This window comes from Bos mutus, chromosome 22, assembly GCF_027580195.1.
Source record: "Bos mutus isolate GX-2022 chromosome 22, NWIPB_WYAK_1.1, whole genome shotgun sequence".
NCBI lineage: Eukaryota > Metazoa > Chordata > Mammalia > Artiodactyla > Bovidae > Bos > Bos mutus.
The window spans coordinates 32510737-32538244 of NC_091638.1; the positions used below are offsets into that span (position 1 = coordinate 32510737).

Here is a 27508-nt window from a genome sequence, read left to right on the forward strand (position 1 = left end):
GTTTCCTCCTATAGTGTGTTGTTGCTAAATTGCTTCAGTTGTGTCCTATTCTTTGCGACCCCATGGACTGTAGCCCAGCAGGTTCCTCTGCCCATGGGATTCTCCAGACAAGAATACTGGATTGGGTTACCATGCCCTCCTCAATGGGATCTTTCTAACCCAGGGATTGAACCCACATCTCATGTCTCCTGCATTGGCAGGCAGATTCTTTACCACTAGCACCAGCTGGGAAGCCCTATAGAACAGTAGGAAAAAAGATGACTTTTTTTTCTGTTGTTCATTTAGACATTAATTCAAATTTTAACTTGTTTTTTACTTGCCCAGGCAAATTTGAATAATTAGCCTTAAACTCTGTACCTTGGTTTCCTTGTCTGTAAAATGGGGGTGTTGTCATATTGTGGAGTTTTAATGAGATAGTTTCCATGATGTTCCCAGCTTAGTGCCTAAAACAAAGATATGTTTCCTTTCCTCTTGCCACCAAAGACTTGGCTTTGCAGATTTAAGGACATAATCATGGAAAATGAGACAACGTAGAACTTACTCACTTACCTTTTAGCACTATTTCCAAAGTTCTTACGGGCCACATCTCCATAATGCCACCATCTAACCAACTGAGCTACTTTCTAGACTTTCCAAGAGGGAGGGGATGTATATATACATATAACTGATCCACTTCATTGTACAGCAGAAACTCACATAACATTGTAAAGCAACTATACCCTAATTTTTAAAAAATATAAGTACAATACTATAATTAGTATCTTTCACATGGCTTATCCCACTCAATTTTCTCATCTATTGAATTGGGGATAATAACACCAAGCTCAGATGGTGACTAGGGAACTCAGAGATAATATTATAAAAACACTTCGAGCAAAGCTGAGTATGTAGTTGCTGCTTAGTAATGGAGGCAATTTTCATTTTAAAATTGGATTATATGTATCTGAGTTTCCAGGTCTTACAGTTTTGCTTCATTTTGTGTTTGGCCAAGCCACGTGGCTTGCAGGATTTTAGTTCCAGTACCAGGGATTGAAGCTGGGCCCAGAGCAGTGAAAGCATAGGTCCTAACCACTGGACCACCGGGGAATTCCCAGGGTCTTAGAATTTTGTACAACAGCTGAGAGACAAAGTGCTGTGCTTGCTTTTCAAAAGTGACCCAGCAGTTCTACATCCATGAACAAAGCTAGATGTGCAAAATTTATGATGACATTGCTTATGACAGCAAAAGGCAGAAAACAACCTAAGTGTTTCTTAACAGGACACTCATTGAATTATTATATGTCTGCACAAATGATTTGATACTATAGACCTTTTATGAAGAATGAGGTTGGTCTATATGTGTTGACATTGGAAAGATATCCGAGAAATATTTAATTAAAAAAGCAAAGGGCAAACAGTGAGTGTAGCAGTTCTACTTGAACTGAAAAAGAACCTCACACATATAAATATTCATATACACAGATACCAGATACGACACAGATACCACAGTTTCATACACATACAAATATTAAGAGTACCTGCTTCATTGTGTCGTTGTGAGAACAATGTGTCTAACAGTATTAAAATAGAACATTTAATATGAGAATATATGTTTTTAACACATATCTGGGAAAGATTGAAGGCGGGAGGAGAAGGGGACGACAGAGGATGAGATGGCTGGATGACATCACCGACTCATTGGATGTGGGTTTGAGTGAACTCCAGGAGTTGGTGATGGACAGGGAAGCCTGGCATGCTACAGTCCGTGGGGTTGCAAAGAGTCGGACACGACGAGCAACTGAACTGAACTGATGTGTTTTTAACATGTACATGTGTATATCTGAAAATCCATATAAAGATGGTCTGTGAGGATTCGCCTCAAACTGACAGCGTGGTAATTTGTGCAGGTAGAATGGTTTGGAGCTTTTGGTAATCAAAGTGGATCTTTGCATTTTATGCATTGTTTAAATATTTTACAAGAAATAATTTCCTTATATTGCAATTATAAGTGATAAAAAATTAAATATAATTAGTAGTTTGTACATCAAGCTGTTCTTAACTGGGTATCTTAACTATTCTTAACTATCAGTTACAGTAGTGATATATTACAAAGGGGGACCAAGATTTCAAAACTGGAGACTTCACTTTTTAACTTGAGTTTCATTTGTCAAATACATTATGTCAAATATGACAGATTTGTTTGTCAAATACATTATGTATGTATTGTGTTTATTGAAAGACACTAATGAATAAAATATTTTCATTTGAAAAATAAAATACTGATTCAAGGAAAAATATAGTTGTTTCCTCTGAGCAGAAAGCCTGCTTTTCATAGTTAAATTTTGTACGTGCCATATAGGTATTATATTTTCAACATATTGAGTGGTCTTTGCTTTTCATTCTTTTCTCTTTTAAGTCTCAGAGCTAAAACAAAAAAACCCTAAGAGCTGATGCCGTATAATAAATCTGTTTACAATGACCAAAACTGACGATTACCGCAGCTCATGGCATTTTTAGGCCGAGCACATCACATGAAGAAAAACGGTACATCAAGCTCGAGGGTGTGCCTGCCGGCCCCAGCCTGATGCCCCTCTTGCTGTCTTGTCCCCGCAGATGACAGAAGGCAGGCACTGCCAGGTGTGCCTCCTGGATGACCGGAGACTGGAGCTGCTGGTTCAGGTAGGTGTTGCCACCAGGGGACAGCGCATCCGGCTTCGCTCTGTGAGCCTCGGGGCCTGTGTTCAGTCTGCTGGCTTATCTGCACCTCAGAACCAGTGACACAGGATTGTTTGTGGGGACTTCAAAGCTAATACCTGCCTGTACTTAAGAGTAACTATAGCCTGGTGACAGGATTCAGAGATGTGTGGATTCCAGTCTCAGCTTTGACACTCAGTAGCTGTTTGACCCTGGGCAAGTGACTCGATTTGTTTGAATTACCTCTTGTTGGTCAATCGCTGACCATAACGTTTCCCAGAAAGGGTTTTTTTTTAAGATTATTACTTTTGGCTGTGCTTGGTCTTCGTTGCAACATGGGCTCTTCTAGGGGCCAAGCAGGGGCCACTCTCTAGGTGCGGTGTGCGGGCTTCCCACTGCGATGAGAAGCTTCTCATGGCTTCTCTGGTTGCAGAGCACGAGCTTTAGGGCATGCAGGCTCAGTGAGTGTGGCTCCTGAGCTCTAGAGCACAGGCTCAGCAGTTGTGGTGTAAGGCTTGTGGCTTGTGGGATCCTCCTGGATAGTGATCGAACCCGCATCTCCTGCATTGGCAGGCAGATTCTTTACCACCGAGCCACCAGGGAAGCCCCCAGAAAGGGTTTTTATGAGCTAAGACTGCATTCTGCTGCTTTCCCTGCCACATGGCATGGTCTAAGTTAAATACCCATTTACAACAGCTGTGAGCTGGGGTTAAGATTGACTCATCTTCCTCTCAGAAATTATGGTTAAAATGAGACTAGATTAATTCCAAGCTCCCAGTCCTTCCCTCCCATACCTCCGCCCCCTTGGCAACCACAGGTCTGTTCCCTATGTCTGTGAATCTGCTTGGGAGCTCGGGATTAGCAGATGTAAACTAGTAGATATAGGATGGATAAACAAAGGCCTACCATATAGCACAGGCTGCTATGTCCAATACCCTGTGATAAACCACAATGGAAAAAAATATGAAAAAAGAATATATGTATAGCTGAGTCACTTTGTAGTAGAAATTAACACGTTTTAAATCAAGTGTTTTTCAATAAAATTAAAAAACATCAAACTAGATTATATATGTGAATGAAATCTCCAAAACAAATGGAGCTGTATGAATGATGGTATCTTGATTATTGATGCTTCTCTCTTTCTTCCCCCAACACTCTAGACCCAGATTCTTTTTTGTTGTTGTTTGTTTTACTTTTTGGCTGCCAAGCACTGGGCTCTTAATTCCCCAACCAGGGATAGAACCAACACCCTCTGCAGTGGGAGCACAGAGTATTAAACACTGGACCGCCAGGGAAGTCCCTGGACTCACAGCCTTAAAAAATCATGGAAAAGCCTGCTGACAGCCACACCTACAGCTGTGACAAGAATGCCCTCCCTTGACCAAACCTAAATTCTTCTCCTTTCTGAGGCTTGTGCCCAGTCCACTGTGTACAGGCTTCAATTAGAACAAAAATAGTACAGTCAGTAATAGTTTCACCAGGGTAGACCTTTTAGTCTAGATTTCTCTTCTTTTCTCTTTTCCTTTTTTTTTCTTTCTTTCTTCTTTTTTTTTTTTTTTGCCAACAACAAACATCCCCAATTCTTTCTTCCCCAACAACAAATATCCAACCCTCAAACTACCATAATGAGTCCTAAACTGTGTGGCTCAAAGTTCGAAAAAAGTCCATCTAGAACGCCTCCCTAACAGGTCCCTTTTTCCCTCCCCAGTCCCTGCAAATCCACCATCTGCTCTCACTCTGGACTTTTTGGCTGATTCCAAACCATCTTCTTACCACCAGAGCCTGTGCTTCCCAAAAGCTCATAGACTGAGTTGTTCTTCTAATGAGGTGCCCAGTAAGTACTGGTGATAATGATCTGCACAGTGGATGCGGTTACTCCATCCCTGGAGAGAAATGAAAAGCTTAGTCTTTGGAATCAGACAGAACTGGGTTCAAACCCTCTTCTTAAGTGGAACATCAAATAAGAGTCTTGGCTTCTCTTGGCCTTTGTTGGCACATCTATGAAATGCAAAGGACCCCTACTTCATAGGCTCATTGTAAGGATTAAAATGAAATCATGGATAGAAGAAGTTCAGTACAATAAATGGTTACTATTACTGTTTTTTTGTATTTTTTGTTGTTGTTAGTTCTCTCTGTGACCCCTCAGCCTTGGATCTTGAGCCTCCTCAGTTGACCATTACCAAGCACAATGATTCCTATAGCCTAGGCAGTGGTTAACATTCTTTGTCTTGATCACTAGCACCATACTGTTTATAAAAGAGCATTTTTTCTGAAACAACAATGCATTAATAAATACAGTTTTACCTTGGAGGAAAAATTAAGGCTCTGGATGGAATTGCAAATATATGAGAGCGATCATCTCAGCGATGCTGTTTCCATTTCTTGCCCTTCCCAAGCCCTTAGAGAATAGTCTACAGTAGATTAACCTAAGCACAGAAAGGCACAGGTATCCAAGACAGACAAACAAAGGCTGTTTTTTAAACTGTTTGGGAGAGAATAAGGTGGGAGCAGTAAGCGAGAGTGTCTAATCAGGTTTATATCTCAACAGCCCAAACTTTTATCAAGAGAGTTGCTGGATCTCGTGGCTTCTCATTTCAACCTGAAAGAAAAGGAGTACTTTGGAATCACGTTTACAGATGACACGTAAGTGTTTGAACACTTTTACCTTTTATCTGGACTTCCTATATGCATCACTCACAATTGGCCAAAGTGGGGGGGATTGCTTCAAGAATTAGAATATGTCATCTGCTCCCGTGGGTGCTCAGTTGCTCAGTTGTGTCCAACTCTCTGCGATCCCATAGACTGTAGCCCACCAAGCTCCTCTGTCTATGGAATTTTCCAAGCAAGAATACTGGAGTGGGTAGCCTTTCCTCTTCCAGGGGATCTTCCTGACCAGAAATCAAACTCATGTCTCCTGTATCTCCTGTCCTGGCAGGTGGATTCTTTACCACTGAGCCACCTTGGAAACCCCATGTCCTGCTTAGCTAAACCTCTTTTAATGCAAGACTTTTCTGTAGGACTAAGGTAAAAGGAGAAAAGGAATATTGGCCATTCTAAGAACTCAAAATATTGTCCAAGTGCTTTAGAAATTTGTTGCAATGAGCTTATTTTTTCTGATGATATTCTGTCTTCACATTTCTTTGAGTGCAATTGTACCTTCTTATTTAGCTTATCTGTCAGGGATGGAAATACTAGAATGTCATCCACTCGTGTTAAAACAGAATGAATGTTTGGACTTCATGGCAAGAAAGTTTAAAGGCAATTTTGTGGCTCACCCAACAAATATGAATATACTTTAATGCGGGATGAACTTTTGAACTTATACTTAGGTCTATTTTATGTTACCTTCTTACTATCATATTTTTCTTTTACTTACATTTTTTAATGCAAACTTGGATGGTGTATATATTTGTCAACAACTGAAATCCTCTCTGAAATGAGACAGCTGTATAAAAATGAATTCATAAGAATTTAAAACTCGATGTAAGCAAATGTGTTTAGTCTTACAGGCTCTTTTCTGTGTGGGTATGCGTGTGCTTTATGGCAGCCTGATTTTTCTACATTACATGCAGCTTGATACATCAAAAGAATTCTTCCTCTTTATGGAATAATTTCCAGAGAACTCTTCAAATATTAAAATTTAAGAAAACGTGTTACAGACACAAAATATATTGGCCAACCAGCCAGCATTCTTTGCATAACTCTCCCAGTTTAAATGGTTTTCTGTTCTTCAGGTTAACCAGGCAGAATATAATCTCAAGAAGGGGTTAATTTGTTTTTAACACTGATTATATGCAGCCTGGACCTCTTGGAAATGCCATTGGGCTTAGGACTTGGGCAGGACAAAAACCAGACAAATGAGTTGTCAGGAGATGTAGAAGAAAAACGTTAAAACTTTGATTTCTGACTCAGGATGTTTCCTGAATAGAGTTCAACAACGGGGAAAAGTATGCTTCATATCACCCATCTCATTTGCATCGCAAAATTATCTGTTTACTCAATTACGGTCTGAGAACTTGTCTGATCGGTCCTCTGCTGGATGAATCAGGAAATACAGATGTCCACCGAGCACAGGCTCTAGCTGGAAAGACAAGACCAGCTCATGTGAATCAGCAATTAGATATATACATACAGGCTGAGTTTGTATGTAATGGAATCATACCAAGCAACATAAGACTTAAAACCGTAAACATGATGGCTGAGTTCTATGATAAAAACCGTAAGTACACAAACGCTGTCACTTAAGGAGAGATCACATAAAGTAGAGGCTAAAATCATGAATATTGGAGAAATGTATCCATTTAACAGCTATTTCTTGAGTGCCAGTTAATGCCAAACATTGTTCTAGCTCCCAAGGATTCAGCTGTGAACATCACAGACCAGGTTCCTGCTTTCATGGAGTTTATGTTGCACTGATACATGGTCCCGCAGAACAAGTAAATAAACAGATAATTGAGAAAAGACCAGAACGTGAAACAGGAGGCCTGGATCAAGAAAAACTAGGGGGTAAGGGGAGTCAGTTTGAGGGTGAATCAGGATGGCTTCTGAAAGGTGACATATAATAAAAAACAAGAACCAATTCTGCAAAAGTCAGGGAGCGGTTCCCAACTAAAGCCAGTGGGAAAACTCTCAGGTGAGAATAAGCTTGGCTTTTTTTTTTTTTTTTAATTTTGAGGGTTTTTTTAATTTTTTATTTTTGAGAAAGAAAAACAAAGCCAGTTTGACTTGAATAGTTAGAGGAAAGTGGTACAAGATAAGGTGGAGAGGGAGGTGGGGGTGGGTGTCAGAGAAGCTTGGTATCTTAGACTGAAAATCTCTGACGCTCAACTTTTCTCATCTGTACAGTGGACATAATAATAGCACCAAAATAACAAGTACTTTACAGGGTACATACAATAGGGTCATGTGCGTGCATGCATGCTAAGCCGTGTCTGACTCTTTGCAACACTATGGACAGTAGCCTGCCAGGCTTCTCTGTTCATGGGATTCTCTAGGCGACAATACTGGAGTGGGGTGCCTTATCCTCCTACAGGGTATCTTCCCGACCCAGGGATCGAACCCGCCTGAAAGGCCCCGCAGTAGGGCCAAAGTATTTATTATATTAGAGCCTAGGCACACAATGAAAGGAAGCTTTCATCCTGTTGTGTGTAGTCATGGCAGGCAGGTGTGCTCTGAAGGAGGCTGCACGAGGGCTTGGGTGGGAGCGCACACAGGAGCGAGGACAGGAAGACCTTCAGTAGAGGGCAGAGGAAACAGGGCTCCAGGGAGGAGACATTTTGAGGGTCAATACATGGACATGGTCAAGGCCCAGTGGGGAAGAAACTGGCCTGAGCGTGGATTAAGGTATAAGAAGGGCTAACTCAAAGGTGAGCCCTGAGAGTCACATAGATGGAGAAAGCACGCTGGGGCCATTGAAGATTGTTCTGCACGAAACTGACATGATGGATGACTGTGGTCTTGCAAATGTCCCAGGCTGCAAGGTTCCTGGTAGGCTGGGAAAAAGGGCTGGCAGGCATGGCAGGCTTTGGGGAATGCTCCAAGCTCAGGTGAGCATAACCAGAGGGGGCATAAATCAAGCGTTCAGACTAGGACCTTCTCTTCAGAAAGAGAGGCGTATGTAATACGAATGACTTCCTTTCCTGACTTGGGCCACCTTCCACCTCATGTGCCTTGGGGTGATCTCTTTTTAAATACTCTGTTGGAAGAATGTCTCACTTAAGTGCCTCCTCTAGCTATCTCCTTTGGTGAGAGAGGTCAGTGGTTACAGCCTTTCCAAGAAGCCTGGCTCCAAAATGCCCTTTGCGTACTCCCCTGCAAGTGACAGCAGAGTCTGTTTTTGAATTATGGTCAGTTTGGAAGGTGTCTTCTGACTCTAGCTGTGTTTATTTTTAGAAGAAGTATGAGCTCGGCTTTTGGAGCGTGGAGGGGGAATTGGCCATTTCTACCTTTCTGGGGAACAAGTCTGGAAAATTGCTTCGTTGAAGGGTGTCTCCTTGGAATGTCTTGGTCACAGGCCTAGTTCTTTTTCTTTGTCTGGTAAATATTTTTGGAAAGTATTTTCTTTCAGCACTGCCCTTCCCCCCGCCCTCATAAAACCACTGAGTCGGATCCCTCCCAGGATGCTGAATGAATTGCATTTTCCAGCCTACATGCCACATCAGCTCTTTGCCTTCGGTGAACTTCTCCAAATGGAGTTAGGCAAAGCCGAGGGGACATTATGTCAATGAAACTAGCCACTGTGTCTATCCTACTCCACGGGCCAGGAAGAGAAATGGAAAAATGGAGTTGTGAGCTTACATAATTAAAGTAGTGACGGTGACCAACAAAAACAAATTCGTGATCCTGTAAGAGGGAGGGTTAGAGTTCCTGAGCTCAGGCTGTGAGTGCCTTCTGGTGTTCGGTGTGCAGAGTGAGTCTTTTACCCCTAGAGGGCAGTCACGACCCTCCTAAGGCCGCACTCTGTTCCCCATAATGGTTCCCATCCCTTTCAACCCACTTAACTTTTTTTCCTTCCCTTGTTTGAAAGGATTTGCTGGATGAGGTTTGTTTGTTATGAAATAATAAATAGGTTTCACAACACAACTGTGATTTTTGATCTCTGTTCCATCCAGTGGGCCGGAGATGATGGGCCTTTGACTGGTAAAATTCTAGCCTAAAAGGACAGTTGGTTCAAAGTGGCCTCAGTTCAGTTCAGTTCAGTCACTCAGTCATGTCCGACTCTTTGCAGCCCTGTGGACTGCAGCATGCCAGGCCTCCCTGTCCATCACCAACTCCAGAAGTTTACTCTAACTCATGTCCATCGAGTCGGTGATGCCATCCAACCATGTCTATCGTCCCCATCTCCTCCCACCTTCAACCTTTCCCAGCATCAGGGGATGCTTTTCAAATGAGTCAGTTCTTTGCATCAGGTGGCCAAAGTATTGGAGTTTCAGCTTCTGCATCAGTCCTTCCGATGAACATTCAGGACTGATTTCCTTTAGTATGGACTGGTTGGATCTCCTTGCAGTCCAAGGGACTTCTTCTCCAACACCACAGTTCAAAAGCATCAATTCTTTGGCGCTCAGCTTTCTTTATAGTCCAATACTCACATCCATACATGCCTACTGGAAAAACCATAGCTTTGACTAGACAGACCTTTGTTGGCAAAGTAATGTCTCTGCTTTTTAATATGCTGTCTAGGTTGGTCATAACTTTTCTTCCAAGGAGCAAGCGTCTTTTAATATCATGGCTGCAGTCACCATCTACAGTGATTTTGGAGACCCAAAAAATAAAATCTGTCCTTGTTTCCATTATTTCCTCATCTATTTGCCATGAAGTGATAGGACCAGATGCCAAGATCTTAGTTTTCTGAATGTTGATTTTTAAGCCAACTTTTTCACTCTCCTCTTGCACTTTCATCAAGAGGCTCTTTAGTACTTCTTTGATTTCTGCCATAGAGGTGGTGTCATCACTGTATCTGAGGTTATTGATACTTCTTCTGGCAATCTTGATTCCACTTGCGCTTCATCCAGCCCAGTGTTTCTCATGATGGCTTTCCTGGTGGCTCAGAGGATAAAGCATCTACCTGCAATGCAGGAGACTCAGGCTCGATCCCTGGGTTGGGAAGATCCCCTGGAGAAGGAAATGGCAACCCACTCCAGTATTCTTGCCTGGAGAATCCCATGGACAGAGGAGCCTGACGGGCTAGGGTCCATAGCGTCGCAAAGAGTTGGACACGACTGGGCGACTTCACTCATTTTCACTCTGCATATAAGTTAAATAAGCAGGGTGACAGTATACAGCCTTGACATACTCCTTTCCTGATTTGGAACCAGTCTGTCGTTCCATATCCAGTTCTAACTGTTGCTTCCTGACCTGTGTACAGATTTCTCAAGAGGCAGGTCAGGTGTTCTGGTATTCCCATCTCTTCCAGAATTTTCCACAGTTTGTTGTGATCCACACAGTCAAAGGTTTTGGCAGAGTCAATAAAGCAGTAGATGTTTTTCTGGAAGTCTCTTGGTTTTTTTAATGATCCAACAGATGTTGGCAATTTGATCTCTGGTTCCTCTGCCTTTTCTAAATCCAGCTTGAACATCTGAAAGTTCACAGTTCACATACTGTTGAAGCCTGGCTTGGAGAATTTTGAGCATTACATTGCTAACGTGTGAGATGAGTGCAGTAGTGCGATAGTTTGAACATTCTTTGGCATTGCCTTTCTTTGGGATTGGAGCGAAAACTGATCTTTTCCAGACCCATGGCCACTGCTGAGTTTTCCAAATTTGCTGACATGCTGAGTGCAGCACTTTCAAAGCATCATCTTTTAGGATTTGAAATAGCTCAATTGAAATTCCATTACCTCCACTAGCTTTGTTCATAGTGATGCTTCCTAAGGCCCACTTGACTTCACATTCTAAGATGTCTGGCTCTAGGTGAGTGATCACACCATCATGATTATCTGGGTCGTGAAGATCTTTTTTGTACTGTTCTTTTGTGTACTCTTGCCACCTCTTCTTAATATCTTCTGCTTCTGTTAGGTCCATACTATTTCTGTCCTTTATTGTGCTCATCTTTGCATGAAATGTTGCCTTGGTATCTCTGATTTTCTTGACAAGATCTCTAGTGTTTCCCATTCTATTGTTTTCCTCTATTTCTTTGCATTGATCGCTGAGGAAGGCTTTCTTATCTCTCTGTACTATTCTTTGGAACTCTGCATTCAAATGGGTATATCTTTCCTTTTCTCCTTTGCCTTTAGCTTCTCTTCTTTTCTCAGCTATTAGTAAGGCCTCCTCAGACAACCATTTTGCCTTTTTGCATTTCTTTTTCTTGGGGATGGTCTTGATCTCTGCCTCCTGTACAATGTCAGGATGAATCTCTGTCCATTGTTCTTCAGGTACTCTATCAGATCTAATCCCTTGGATCTATTTCTCACTTCCACTGTATAATCATAAGGGATTTGATTTAGGTCATACCTTAGTGGTCTAGTAGTTTTCCCTACTTTCTTCAATTTCAGTCTGAATTGGATAATAAGGAGTTCATGATCTGAGCCACAGTCAGCTCCCAGTCTTGTTTTTGCTGACTGTATAGAGCTTCTCCATCTTTGGCTGCAAAGAATATAATCAGTCTGATTTTGGTGTTGACCATCTGGTGATATCCATGTGTAGTGCTTTCTCTTGTGTTGTTGGAAGAGAATGTTTGCTATGAACTGCGTTCTCTTGGCAAAACTCTGTTAGCCTTTGCCTTTATTTATTCTGTACTCCAAGGCCAAATTTGCCTGTTACTCCAGGTATTTCTTGACTTCCTACTTTTGCAGTTCAGTCCCCTATAATGAAAAGGACATCTTTTTGGGGTATTAGTTCTAGAAGGTCTTGTAGGTTTTCATAGAACTGTTCAACTTCAGCTTTTTCAGCATTACTGGTCAGGGCATAGACTTGGTTTACTGTGATATTGAATGGTGTGCCCTGGAAATGAACAGAGATCATTCTGTCATTTTTGAGATTGCATCCAAGTACTGCATTTCAGACTCTTTTGTTGACTATAATAGCTACTCCATTTCTTCTAAGGGACTCTTGACACAGTAGTAGATATAATGGTCATCTGAGTTAAATTCACCCATTCTAGTCCATTTTAGTTTGTTGATTCCTAAAATGTTGATGTTCACTCTTGCCGTCTCCTGTTTGACCACTTCCAATTTGCCTTGATTCATGGACCTGACATTCCAGGTTCCTATGCAATATTGCTCTTTATCGCATCAGACTTTACTTCCATCACCAGTCACATCCACAACTGGGTATTGTTTTTACTTTGGCTCCATCTTTTCATTCTTTCTAGAGTTATTTCTCCACTGATCTCCAGTAGCATATTGGGCACCTGCCCACCTGGGGAGATCATCTTTCAGTGTCCTATCTTTTTGCCTTTTCATACTGTCCATGGGGTTCTCAGACAAGAATACTGAAGTGGTTTGCCATTCCCTCCTCCAGTGGACCACATTTTTTCAGAACTCTCCACTATGACCGGTCCATCTTGGGTGGCCCCACACGGCATGGCTCATAGTTTCAATGACTGTGGTTCATGTCATCAAATTGGTTAGCTTTCTGTGATTGTGGTTTCAAAGTGGTCTACCACAGGTAACAGAGATGAAATATGTGGATTCACCTGTCTTTTTGAGGTATTGATTAGATCTGTCCCATTTGCTGATGGAAAAATTTGAGAAAAGCAGGTTATAAAGATAAAGTGTTTTTTGATCTCATGTTAGTCTCAGAGACTAGAAAGTAGCATGTTAACCTGAATCATGGGGCTTCCCAAGTGGCTCAGTGGTGAAGAATCCACCTACAATGCAGGTAGACCAGGGTTGATCCCTGGGTTCAGAAGATCCCCAGGAGAAGGAAATGGCAACCCACTCCAATATTCTTGCCTAGAGAGTCCCATGGACAAAGGAACCTGAGGCTATACAGTCCATGTCGTTGAAAAAGAGCTGGACATGACTGTAGTGATTAACACACACACATACACACCTCAGTCCTTGTATACTTTTTACCCACAAAAGCAGTAATTCTATGAATCTTCCCTTATGTCACTTATATCAGCAGATAAGATATATTTATCTTAATAATATTCCTTGAAGGAAAACTAGAGACAGTTATCAGAAGCCTCACCTAATAATTACAAAAATAAAGACACACTTTTTACCCTGTATTAAAACTTGTGATAAAATAAAAAAAAAATAAAAATAAAAACATAGTAAGTGACAAAATGAAGCTAAAGGTTATTAGGAAAGCTGATTCACTCCCCTAATCTCACTTTCTCCTGTATTCAAAGTCTGGGTTCAAATCCTAGCTCTGCTAATTTTCTTTGCAGACTTACTGTAAAGTCTAGTATTAATATTTTTTTAAAGTACCAAGTTGGTTGGCACTAAGTACTTGCTCAATAAAAATTAGCTGCTATTATTATCATCACTATTATTATTCTTACCTCCATTTTCTAAATACTTACAATAAATACAGCTTAGAGTTTTCTGATTTTTAAAAAAACACTATCTATTCAAAGACCAAAATAAGGTGGAAAATATCTCCTGAATCATTATCAGTTTTGTTATAATTTGACACTATATACACCACTATCAGCATGAAGTTTTGCCTAAGCAAGCAAATGAAGTCTCTGCCCTCTGGGAATTTGTAATCTAACATGGATCAACTAGTGGGAAAGTCATGTAAACAATCCCCAGCCACAGTGTCTTCCATCCCTCAGGTCACAATTTCAGGAGAATGTTTATGTCAATGAATTTAGTGAAGCCCTTGAAAGAATCGTCAGATACATGGTTAAATAGTAGGAAGTCCATAATGTATACCCAAAAACAGCTCCCAGAGAATATTTGACCCCATATTTTAATTTTTTAATTAATCTTTTATTGATGTATAGGTATTTTAGTTTCCCGCTGTAAACAAAGTGAGTCAATATTACATACATATATATCCACTCGTTTTTAGATTCTCTTCCCGTGTAGGTCATTACAGAGTATTGAATAGAGTTCCTTGTGCTATTCACTAGGTTCTTCTTAGTTATCTAGTCTATATATACTAGTCTTTTTGTTCAGTCACTAAGTCGTGTCCAACTCTCTTTGCGACCCCATGGACTGCGGCAAGCCAGGCTTCCCTGTCCTTCACTATCTCCTGGAGTTTGTTCAAATTCATGTCCATTGAGTCAGTAATGCCATCCAACCATCTCATCCTCTGTCGCCCCCTTCTCCTCCTGCCCTCAATCTCTCCCAGCATCAGTCTTTTCCAGTGAATCGCCTCTTTGCATCAGTTGGCCAAAGTATTGGAGTTTCAGCATCAGTCCTCCAGTGAACATTCTGGGTTGATTTCCTTTAGGACTGACTGGTTTGATTTCCTTGAAATCCAAGGGACCCTCAAGAGTCTTCTTCAGCACCACAGTTGGAAAGCATCGGTTCTTCAGCACTCAGCTTTCTTTATGGTCCAATTCTCACATCCATACACGACTACTGGAAAAACCATAGCTTTGATCAAACAGATCTTTGTTGGCAAAGTGATATGTCTGCTTTTTAATGCTCTCTAGATTTGTCACAGCTTTTCTCCTAAGGAAAAAGCGTCTTTTAATTTCATGCCTACAATCACCATCCTCAGTGATTTTGGAGCCCCCAAAAAATAAAATCTGCCATTATTTCCATTTTTTTCTCCTCTATTTGCCATGAAGTGATGGTACCGGATGCCATGATCTTAGCTTTTTGAGTGCTGAGTTGTAAGCCAGCTTTTTCACTCTCCTCTTTCACCTTCATGAAGAGGGTCTTTATTTCCTCTTCACTTTCTGCCATTAGGGTGGTGTCATCTGCATATCTGAGGTTCTTTATTTTTCTCGCAACAATCTTGATTCCAGCTTTATCCAGCCCAGGCATTTCACATCATGTACTCATCATGTAAGTTAAATAAACAGGATAAAAATATATAGCCTTGTTATATTCCTTTCTCAATTTGGAACCAGTCTGTTGTTCTATGTCCAGTTCTAACTGTTGATTCTTGTCCTGCATACTAGTTTCTCATTAAATAGGTAAAGTGGTCTTGTATTCCCATCTAAAAATTTTCCACAGTCTGTTGTGATCCACACAGTCAAAGACTTTCAAGGCTTTAGCGTAGTCAATGAAGCAGAAGTAGATGCTTTTCTAAAATTCTCTTGCTTTTTCTATGATCCAGTGGATGTTGGCTGGATCCAGAGGATCTCTGGTTCCTCTGCCTTTTCTAAATCCAGCTTGTATATCTGGAAGTTCTCAGTTCATGTCCTGTTGATGCCTAGCTTGAAGGATTTTGAGCATTATCTCGTTAGCATATGAGATGAGCATGCTTATATGGTGGTTTGAACATTCTTTGGCACTGTCCTTCTTTGGAATTGGAATGAAAACTCATCTTTTCCAGCCTGTGGCCATTACCGAGTTTTCCACGTTTGCTGGCATATTGAGTGCAGCACTTTAACAGCATCATCTTCTAGGGTTTTAATAGCTCAGCTGAAATTCCGTCACTTCTACTGGCTTTGTTCAGAGTGATGCTTCTTAAGGCACACTTGACTTCACAGGAGAAGATATACTAGTGTGTCAACCCCATATTTCTTATAAAAGCTGTAGTATTGTTATCTGTATTTGTCCTTTTTCATTAAAACAAAAGTTTTTCCCTTCTTGATTATCTAAAATATTTCAGATTTTGTAGTTAATAAAAATTTAGTTTTTACCTCAAAGGCAACCAGTGTTTTTTCAGTTTCTTGTTCATTTTATGATGCACTGACTTATTGCTATAATATAAATACACAAATGTCTAGGTATACTTTTTTAATTAAAATAATGGCAATATATTATACTTGTTGTTATGCATCTTTCATTTTCACTTGACAGTGTATTTTAAAAATCATTCATGATAAGTTTATAAAGATACTTCTGATCTTTTATGTGGCTGCATAGTATTTCATTGCTGTTTACATTCATTTTTTTTTAAACAATATCCTGTTGGATGCTTAGGTTGTTTCGAGGCTTTTTGCTGCTACAAACAGCGCTGCAGTGAGTGGCTTTATACATGGCCCATTTTCCACATGTGTGATTTTATCCTGATTAACTCCCAGAAATGAAAATGCTGGTCCAGAGGCAGGGGCTTTTATAATCTGGATAGAAATTGCTCCGTTGACCCCATGACTGGTGGTAACAGGCTGTACTCCTACCGCCCACAGGTAACTGTTACCCCGCAGCTCTGCCAACACAGTGTTTCTTGAAACTTGCTCTGGCTTTCTGTGTAATCCTTTTTCCTTGTTTTACTCTTACAGGGGTCAGCAGAACTGGCTTCAGCTAGACCACCGAGTCCTTGACCACGATTTACCCAAGAAACCAGGCCCAACCCTCTTGTACTTCTCTGTGAGGTATGTATCCAGAGACACGTCCACCATCCCCTTGGGTCTTTTTTTGTTTTTAAAAGAGAAAAAAACATTCTTGGTGATCAGAGATAAAGAATTTTAAAAAGGAAGAGACCTGTCAAAAAAAATATTATGTGAAAGAGATTCTCTTTAGATTATCTTAGTCTGGGGAACGAGTTACCATAGATACGTGTAGAACTGTTTTCCTTTGAAAATAAAGGGTAGACTCACCTTCCTTTAATTTTCAAAGGCTCTTGAATCTATGTGAAGCTAAAAAATATAAGTAATATATTTCAATATATAACCTGCTTTTGACTCAACATACTTCTAGATTTTTATAATTTGAAATGTACAAACACTATTTTACATATTATGTATGTATGTTTTCTAGAGACTATGGAAATAATTGAATTTTATACAGTTTCACACCTTAATTGGAATAGACAATAAAATGCAAACAACTGCTCATGGAAAGAATTACCTTAATGCAGAAATCTACATTCTGATTTCCTGAAGAGAGACTGCTAGGAAGGAATCCTTGATTTGTTCTCTGAACTCTGCTTGGACAGATCACTTAAGCATGCATATGGGCCTCAGTTATTTTCTCCTGACATGGATGTATTCCATTATATCAGTAGTTTCTTATAGTCAGCCAACAATAGAAATATTTTTTCACATTAAAGATAATAAAATGTCATAAAGAGTAATGCCTGTGTTCCTGTAGCCAGCTTAAGAAATAAAATGTTACCAGTTTTGCTGAGAACCCCTTCTTAGGTACTAGCCCCTGGCCACTATCCTGAATTTGATATATTTTCATGATAAATTTGTTTTCTTGATCTGAAGCCAAATACGATAAATAAGCTAAGGTGGAAGATTTCCCATAAATCTAAGTATGTTTTCATAAAGCTAGATCAACCTGAAGAATGGACCTGTATTCTGACTTATGTTATCTTTTGGATGTTGGACTATACTTGTTTTATGACATGTTGGTGGAGGCTTCACGTCTTTCTTTGGGAAGGAGGGTGGTTATACAATGATTGATTATCTGATACAATCATGTCAGTTTCCACACACTTTTTTTTAACTTCCTTATGCTCCATGCAATCCAGAAGTGTCCTAATAAGGTGTCCTGATTATCCTACCTTTTTGTTTGTCTGTTTTTAATATGAATTGATGGTGATTGAGGATGGAGGCTGCTCCTTACTCAGTAAATAAAGTATTGACAGCCCCCAGTTTGTTTTCTGCTTTTTACTCTAAAATCTGGTTTAGATTTTTTTTTTTTCCCTTACCACCAGAAGTCACATTTTAAAACCCAGGAAGGAGGTAGCATAATGGTGATTTGTCCAGGATGTAGCCGGTATGAAAAAGTGCACAGAAATCCTAAAAAAACAAAAATGGGAGTTTCCTGGAGTGTGGTATGAGTGCTGGGTCCATGGAAATGGAGAAGAAAACAAACACAGACCAGCAGCAATAAGAAAAAATATATACATTAGTACTTAAGCGGGGGTCCAAGCATAGAGAAACTTTCATCTTGTATGTGTAGGGGAAATGGCTCAACATAAATCAGCATCTTTTTTCACAAGGAAATTTATTATTACTGTAAACATTTCAAACTTCCTGAAAGTATAGAGTGAAAAAGAAGACATTCTCCACCAGGCCTCTCCCTTGCTTTTTCCCTAATTCTCTCTCCTTCTTAGAGAAAAATAATGCTGATAAATTATTTGGTGATTTACCTTTTTTTTCCCCCCTAATCTGGAGATTTTTCCTTTGTTGTTGTTCAGTCACTAAGTCATGTCCAACTCTTTGTGACCCCATGGACTGCAGCACGCCAGGCTCCTCTGTCCTTCACCATCTCCTGGAGTTTGCTCAGACTCAAGTCCTTGAGCTGGTGATGCCATCCAACCATCTCATCGTCTGTTGCCCCCTTCTCATCCTGCCTTCAGTCTTTCCCAGCATCAGGGTCTTTTCCAGTGAGTTAACTCTTCTCAGCAGATGGCCGAAGTATTGGAGCTTCAGCTACAGCAGATCTTTCCTTGGGTATATAAGAGTCTAATTTACTTCTTTGCACATCCATAATTTAGCTGTTCAGGGTCCTATTAAGCCTGTAGGCTGTTTCCAGTGATTTATTAAAATGTGCATTGCAGCTAACATCCCTGTACTTCCATCTCTGTGCACATATGTAGTGTTTCTGTAGCCTGACTACTCAGTGAGAGCTTTATATCTTTGGAGAATTTAACAAGCACTAGTTCTTTGACCACTACTCTCTGATCTATTTTTTATCTCACAATGCCAGGGGAGAAAGTTCAGTCTTCTCTTCTGAGCAGTCACTCATAAGGCAGCCCTGTCTTTCCGAAGCAGGTTCTGGGGAGTCTCCTGCTGCCTGTTTGTGAGTTTCAGCCTTTATCTCACAAATGTCCCATAATCACTTTTAGCTTTACTTTCCCTTAATCACTCACATGTTTAAAAGCCCTTATCAGGTTTTTAATTATTCACTTATTTCTTCTTGCCAACTGTGCAGTGAGATCATAATAGTCTTTGTTATTATTCCAATTAAGGACTTGTTGTTACTTCAATTTAATTAAAGAAATGATAGAGCAAAAAGCATACACCAAGGAAATAAGTCAACTGACCGAGCTCAGTGAGTGGAATACAGTTCTTCAGGGGTCTCTCAAATGGGATGATAGCCACCCCAGTGAAGTCACTGGCCTCTCGGAGGGTCTCTAGCCTTCTGAGTAAACAGGACCGCTGCTGATACTTACGTCCTAACAGACATCGCCACTACCCACCCTTGGTTGCCTGACGTGACAACAGATGTGAGTCACTAAAGAGTAGAAGCAAAGAGCATTTGGTTGTATTTGGACACATAGTCACCATAGAAGCCTCTAGAAATACACACGGTCTCTTGATTTCAAGGTCACTGCCTTTCCCATCAGCAGGTATGAGTTGCTTGCTCATGGACACTGAAGTACACACTTGCTGAGTGGTTAGTACACACAAAAGAAGGAATCCCCACAGAAGCAATGTGTTATATGGATGTACATAACTGCTCTTTTCATTGCTAACAATTAAGAATATCCAAATGTAGGGGAATTCCTTTGGTGCTTTCACTGCTGGGGCCCAGGTTCAATCCTTGATCAGGGAACTAAGATCTTGCAGGGCAACAAAAATATATAAATAAAAATAAAGATATCCAAATGCCAACAGTAAAGATAAATTCAGTAAGTTATGGCATTTTTACAGTGAACAAATGATCACTGTAATAGAAGCCATAAGATGAAAAGGTACATTGCATTTCAGAGCTTCCCCAGGAGGAGAAGGGCCACATATCTGAATCACTATAGGAAATTTTTTTAAGTCACCCCTCCAGTCCCCAAAACTTCCACTTTCCTGGCCCAAATTCTGATACTGTGTCCTGGAGATAGTGAGTGTGATCTTGGGCAAGTCGGTTGTGAATTAAAAAGAGATCAGGGGATACAAAATAACTTTGCAGAGTAATATGCAAATATAAGAAAGTATCTTTTTTTTTTTTTTTCAAATTATAGTGTTTATGAAAAAGAAAAATACCGTAAAGCTTTGCTCTGAAGAGGTTTCCTCTCTATTAAAATGTAGCATTAACCTTATGGCAGTCTCTGTGCCACATATTTGACCTGTGTCCTTTCACTGGGCTTCCCTGGTGGCTCAGTGATAAAGAATCCGCCTGCCAATGTGGGAGATGGGGGTTCGATCCCTGGGTTGGGAAGATGCCCAGTAGTAGGAAATGGCAACCCACTCCAGTATTCTTGCCTGGAGAATCTCATGGAGCCAGGCACATTGCAAAGAGTCAAACACAACTTAGGGACCAATCAACAACATCGTTTCACTGTTTCACTGCTTCCTGAGCTAAACACTTGCATCCTTCAGATTTACAGGGAAAGACTTTCTTCTGGTTAATATCTCCCAGGATGCAGGCAGCAGCTCAGAAACACATGTAGCTTCTGCATGGAGGGAAGAAAACATTTCAAGTGCAGGCACTTAGTTGTCCCTTGATGAATTTCAGAATTAAACCTTTATCTTTGCTTTAGTTATAAAATCTCAGTGGTGGGTGCTAACTCCAGGTGTGACATGTGTGTATTGACGCCCCATAATTTATGTATGCACCGTAATTCATTTAACCCATCCTCTGTTTTCCTGTGAGTCCAAACGCCCCCAGGCTGCCAAGGGACTCCTCCAGGCCTGGGTTGTTATCTGCAGCTGTAAATTATCTTCCACAAACACAAAGGCCTCTTTGGTAATGCAGCCCAGATGTAAGCATTTGAAAAGCTTGATAGTGAGCAAGCAGGCATTTAAAAATCAGAAGTGGGGAGGTTAGGGAGGGGATTGGGCGTGACCTCATTGGAAAAGCTCCCATCGCCTCAGAGGAGGAGGTGGCTCTGGCTGGTACCACCCAGCTCCAGCAGAGCCAGGGTCTTGGGTCTTTCCCCCTCTGCTTTGCATTTATCATACTGCCTCTTGCTCTTTTTTTTTTTCTTTTCTTTCTTTCTGTCTGGTCTTCCCGCTCTTCTTCCCCCTCTTTTTCTCCTCTTTCCAAACCACCATTGTGAGGTTCAGGAACTGTAAGTGACTTCTCAGAGGTACCAGTAAGTATTGTGTGTGACACTTGGAGCTGAGAATTGGCTGTGTGTGGAGAGTTCTGGTAGGAGATGTGGAGAAACACTGCTACCTTTCAGTCAAAGTTGCTGCAAACAGAGTCTTTGAAAGACTTTTTTCAAGTCTTTTATCACCCCCTGGCCTGTTTCTGGAACATGTAGAAAGAGTTTAACTCAAGGAGGTATCATGACTACAACTCATGGATCCACATCATTCCAGCTGTTTGCTTGCTTGTTTTTTAAAGGAAGACAAACATTTGGAATACAGCACAACAGGTAAAGATTCTGGTGAAGAAAGATTTATTGATAGAGAAAGATGCTCCCAACATATTCTGGGGAATAAAAGCAGACCACAGGATTGCACTTAAGTAAAAGATGTGAGTAGGAAAAAAATTAAAATATTAACAGTAATTAATCTCTGGGTAGAGTGATTTCCGCAAGGGAATCAACCCTGAAAATTCATTGTAAGAACTGATACTGAAGCCGAAAACCCCAGTACTTTGGCCACCTGATTGGAAGAGCTGACTCATTGGAAAAGACCCTGATGCTGGGAAAGATTGAGCATAAAAGAAGGATGGGGGCGGCAGAGGATGAGAGGGTTGGATAAGATCACCAACTCAATGGAGTTGGACAAACTCCAGGAGATAGTGAAGGACAGGGAAACCTGGAATGCTGCAGCCCATGGGGTCACAAAGAGTCGGACACAACTTAGAGACTGAACAACAGAGAGTGGTTATGGGAATGATTTTTTGCTTGTCTATTTATATATTCCTACGATAAACACATTAAGCAATTTTTAAAAAATGCAAGTGTGACGTGTAATAAAAGGAAGAAAAGTAAAGTGTTTGTGGCTGGATAGCCATGAGTTATTTTAGAGCTATCAAAGAGTAGGTGATTTACAGTAAGGAGAGGACAGGAAAGTTCATCTCTTCCCAGAGGAATGTGATTAAAAAGCACAGAGAAATAAAGGATTCCTTCTGCCTTGGGCCCAACAGAGGTATTTGAGGCAGATGTGTGAGTCAGCCAGACCTCTTTGCCCACCACCACACGCCAATCTGAACGTTATCCCAGAACCTGGGGAAAGCATCTGTCGGTTGCCTTAATATTGACTGTGACCTCCTGGCCTAACCCATACTTGAACTTCCAGGCAGTTGGTAAGCAGCCTCTGTCTTTGAGGATCCACCATCCTCATTCATATGAGAGTTCCAGAAAGACACAGAATCATTCAAAGCACAGGCTGAACCTCAATTCCACTGTCTTACAGGATTACATTTCTGTGTGCTCTCTGGATCACATATCAGACAGCGTTTGTGGGAATCTGCTCAGTCTCCTCTCTAATCTGTCCTCAGTGTGACATCGAAAGGGCAGAGGAGAGCAGTAGTATTATGAAGGGTGAAAAGGCTGGAGGGTGCAGAAGCTCACAGCTCGGCCATGAACTCAGGGTTTCTGGCTAGCATTCCGGGCGGCCAGGTAATTCCTCATTGTAGGGAGCCAAGCTGTTCTATGGGATGTTTGCAGCATCCCTGGCCGGTAGCATTCTCTTAAGTCAGGAAAATACAAAAAAAAGAAAGTCTTTGGGGATATATGTATATTTATGGGTGATTCACGTTTTTGTGCGGCAAAAACTAACACAACATTGTAAAGCATTTCTCCTCCAATTAAAAAAAAATAACAAAAACAAAAAAGTCTTCAACATAACCAGATGTACCTCACTCATCCCTTAAAAACCAGTGCTTTCACCTTGCTCTTGACTTTTAACCCTAACTGTTCTGTGTATTACCTTTGTGGCCTTTGGCAGCCTCTACGGGCTTTGCTCCTCATCTAGAAGACGTAATAGGAACTGACAGTAATACAGGGGGGTTGTTGGAGGATGTTAACATGTCATGAAGACCCTCACTAAATGTAAACTATTTTTATGATATAAAAATAACAAAGACTGCCTCAACCACCTGTTCAGGGGGTAAAAAATTCCATGTGATATATGGTCATTGAATATGGAAGTTTGGAAACTGTCTGGCTTGGGTCTGACTCACTCTTTTTTTGTTATTTTTAAAAAATATTTATTTATTTGGCTGCACCAGGTCTTAGTTTATGGCATGCAGCATCTTAGTTGTGGCATGTGGGATCTAGTTCCCTGACCAGGGATCGAACCCAAATTTTGTGCATTGGAGTGCAGAGTCTTAGCCACTGGACCACCAGGGAAGCCCCTGACCCATTTACTTTTACACTGGGTGGAAGATTTCATCATTTCTCCACGATTCACTCCGCCCAGCCATCACCTCCCTAAAAACAATTAACCTCTCCTCCTCCTTCCTGTCTCCTTCTCAGAGAGTTTGTCCCTACTTGGCTCATGGTGGACAGGGGCAGGCTATTTTGCAGTTTGAAGCAAAGACGTGGAATTCACCATGGGACCCCAACACTTCTCATTGCCTGGGGCAGATGACTCCCTCCCCTTTTGTTCTGGTCGCAGCACAGCCCTTAGCCTCCTGGGCCTCCAGCCTTTCCCTGGAGAACTGGGAAAGAGTCATGCAGAGAGGGGAGCGACAGGGCAGGTTTCTACAGGTTCACCTGGAGGGCCCTCTCTGCTTCTTCTAGGGTTGCCTGGAAATCCGGAAGTGAGGCAGAGTTTTCCTGGCAGGGGAGCACAATGTAAAAGCCAACAGTGCTTCCCTTGGGGAGTTCTCTAAGAGCGCACCCCTCCCAAAGATGAAAGGGAGCACAGGGGACTCTCAGAGGTTCTGCATCATCCTTTGCAGAAAGTGAAATACACTTCAATTACCCCGCTGTCTTCAGCGTGCATCATAAAGCAGGACTATGAGGTTGCAGGGTCATTATAAGCAATAAATACAGATCTCTGTGTTCAGAATGTAGATTAGAACCTGATAGAAATCTTAGGCAGGTGGCTGCAGTAAATGCCTGAAATTACCCACAATAACTGAGTGAAACCAGGAGCAAGGCGTTTGAATGCAGCCCTCACTGGACACCAGTCAGGAAGTCAGCATTGTGCAGTGAGAAATCATTGAGTCATTCCTGCCCAGTTTGCCGTCTATGATGCTGTTGCTCAGACATAGCAAAGATTCTAGAAAACAAAGGAAATATGCTCAGTTGGGGAGAAATCCTAAGTGGTCAGAAGAATATTCGTTTCAGAGTGTTTTCCTATTCTTGGTCAAGATGGACTCCTTTGTAGCATCCTACTTCCCTAAGAGAATAAGCTTAGAAAAGATACTGAAATTTCCGCTCTTGTTTTTACAGTTGAAGTTTTAAAGAGGTTCCCAACTAAGTCCGCACCTTTTGTTATAGTCTTCCTGGTAGACAGATAATAATAACATAGTAATAATCACCACCACTCACTGACCACTGAAACAACACGTGAGAAAAGGGAGGCAACAAGAGGCCAAGCAGTTTGGCCCAAGACCCCAGCGTGGATCAGTGTTGGGACTGGACTTCAACCTAGTATCTCCCCAACTCTGTGATGTTGACTCTTTTATTTTTTTGCCCCCATTTTTTTTTTTTTTTTTTTTTTTTTGCCACACCTCACAGCTTATGGCATCTTAGTTCTCTGACCAGAGATTGAACCTGGACCACAGCAGTGGAAGTGCTGAGTCCTAAGCACTGGACCACCAGGGAATTCCCTGTGGTGTTGACTTTTGATCATGGTAAATAAATGACACAGGAGGAAAATATGGGCCACTACATGACAGTGACCACTAACGGATAGCCCATCCCAAACAGCCAGAGTCATCTGCTTTTCAACCCATGTGTATCATCATCTGGCTGCAGGCCTGCCCCTCCTCCAACGTTGTCATGCCATTGAGGTTGATGTTTTGTTATCACTGATGAGCAGTTAGGTGAACACCTGTCCCATCAACAGGAGAGAAAAATGCTAACGGGGGGACCATGAAAAGTAGAGACAGCGTCTTCTCAAGAAGGCAAATTCTCAAGAAATTACATTTGTTAAATTGTATGAGGTCTGTCTCCAGAACTTATGCCTAACCCAAAAGCTTGGGTTTGTTTCAAGGCTGAAAATTGAACCGTGGGCTTTGACTTCACAAAATCTTAGTGAAATCATTCACAGGAAGCATGCAGAAGGGAAACAGTATCCTTTTACCAAAAAAAAAAAAAAAAACAACCCTGAAACAAAAGGTCTTTATTTTACAAGTCTGGGATAGTCCGTTTCATTTCACGGAGAATCCTTAGATTCTGTTTTCAGTTCATAGAACGTGTTGATAGGTGTGCCTAGGGAGCCATTCTCCTGGAGAACCGTATGTACTTTTCAAACCCTCCATAAATATAGTCATCACAGTGGCTCCCTTGAGGGAGAGAGGGGACCGTGGATTCAGAGAGTGGGTAATGTGATGCCTACGCAGAAAGTTAGAAGGCAACAGGGCGGGTTGCCAGAAAGTACTGGAAAACAAGATAGGGACCTGTTTACTGGAACTAGGGTACAGTCAGGGACCTGGGCTTCAGAAACAAGAGGAGCCCAATGTCTAGTACGAAGTTATCTGTGCGGAGTTGGGCACGTCACAAGTTGATTTGGTGCTAAGCCACCCAGCTCCCTGCATGTGGTTTTTTTTAATTCTTGAAGACTAGAAAGAGGTTTGATCTGGCTAACAGGCCCTCTCCCTGGAATGCCCTTCCTCCCTTCATTACCTGGTGAACTCATGCATTCTTTAAGACTGGGCTCAATTGTCCTAGAGGACAGCGTGTCCTGTGACACGGAGCCTTCTGGATTTCAGTTTGGCTGCCTTCTCTCTCTTGATTCATAAGCTGACTTAATTGCATTGCTCCCGTGGGCTCCCTGGCATTGTGTACATGTTGTATTTCATTGTGATTATTATTATAGGAAAGCATCCTATCATATTGGTTTGGAGTAGGAACTTTGAAGTCTGAAAGGCCTTCATATGAATCATGGCTCCCTCATTTTCTACCTGGGTGACTTGGGGAAGTTGACTTTATGTGTGCATCTCAGTTTTCTTATCTGTAAGATGGGTTAATAACTTGCTACTTCTGGCATCTGGTTTTGCTGAAGTTAAATGGCAGCATGCATATAGAGCCCTGCATACTGTCCCTAGCACATGGGAAGTCCTGTACTGACTTGGATTCTCTTGTTGCCAGCAACAGAAACCAGTTATGGCTAAGCTAACAGAATTGAAGGAAAACTGGACTAACAAGGCTTCAGAAAAGACAGGAATCCAGGCTCTGCAGGAATCTAGGGAGCAGGAGGCAATGGACAGTTTCATCAGGGTACCACCGGCAGGACAAGAGTCTCAATAGGCTGTATTGGGCACTTCATAAAGTCCCTACTACGGCCATCCTTATCTCCACCATATAGACGAAGTATCTTAGACTCAAAGCTTAGGCCACATCCGCCAGGCCACATGGCATTAAATTCCAGAAAATGGATTTTTATTAGCAATGATTAGAATTTGTTGCTTCACATCCTTTTGTGTTATCTCATTTAATTCTTCCAAAACTCTATGAGGTAAGTGCAGTCATAACAGCATTTTAGAGAAGACACAAAGAAGCTAACTAACTTGTCCAAGGCCACCCAAGTAATAAATGATGGGACTGGGACTCCATATTCTACATTCTTGATTCCAAAGCTGGTTTTTCCCTTCAACTCTTCATCTCCCCCAACCCCTTAATCCTTAACTTTCCCTTCTTGCACACCTAACACTCATCAATCTTCATTAAGTTCACTAATAAGTGAGATGAACCCTTGTAAGTGAAAATAGAAAGGATTTATTCCACTAAGGATGGAATTTTTCAAATGACTTTAACCATCTCAATGATAAAATCTTTCACCGCCTCTTAAAGCTGCTGTATTTATTTCTCAAACATTTCCTTATTGCGGAAGGGGAGGAAAAATAAATAAATAAAAAGCGCAAATGCCCAAGGTCTATCACGATTTTGCAGAGCTAAGAGCAAAGCTCCCTGGGACTTCAGTTTGGGTTTATCTTGACTCTCGCCAGATTGAGAGCCTGTTCTCGTCCAGGATCCTAGCTGTGAGCTGTCTTCGGGTATTAAGTCTCCTCATGCATTATTCATCAGGTGGGGCTGCAACACTTGAGAAAAACTTCTGGGCCTCCACCCCTGGCCCACTCCTGCACCCCAGAGGCCTGCCTTCAACCAGCCAGCTTTCCACAGGACTCTCCTCCCCTCCCCACCTCAGGACCCTCAGCTTTTTTCCAAAGGAGGGACTTGGCCTCACAGAGGCAACAAGCAAAGGCCCAGAAAAGGGAGTGGAGGAAGCGAGACCCAGAATACCCTGATTTGCATGAGAAAGACCGGTATTAAGTGGGGAGCTTGGCTTCTAGCCAAGGGAAAGC

General features: G+C 41.5%; 1 protein-coding gene across 5 annotated transcripts in view; it reads left to right on the forward strand.

Moving 5' to 3' along the window:
• Positions 1-27508, forward strand: part of FRMD4B (FERM domain containing 4B) — a 358795-nt gene that overhangs the window by 222309 nt on the left and 108978 nt on the right. For 4 of the 5 annotated variants that reach the window (XM_070360591.1, XM_070360589.1, XM_005890968.3 and 1 more), the window contains 3 exons: positions 2593-2658; positions 5222-5316; positions 16468-16560. In XM_070360591.1, coding sequence (XP_070216692.1) covers positions 2593-2658; positions 5222-5316; positions 16468-16560 — 254 coding nt within the window. Of the gene's footprint in view, positions 1-2592; positions 2659-4480; positions 4508-5221; positions 5317-16467; positions 16561-27508 lie in introns of those variants that run through there. The other variant, XM_070360592.1, reaches the window with a different exon arrangement.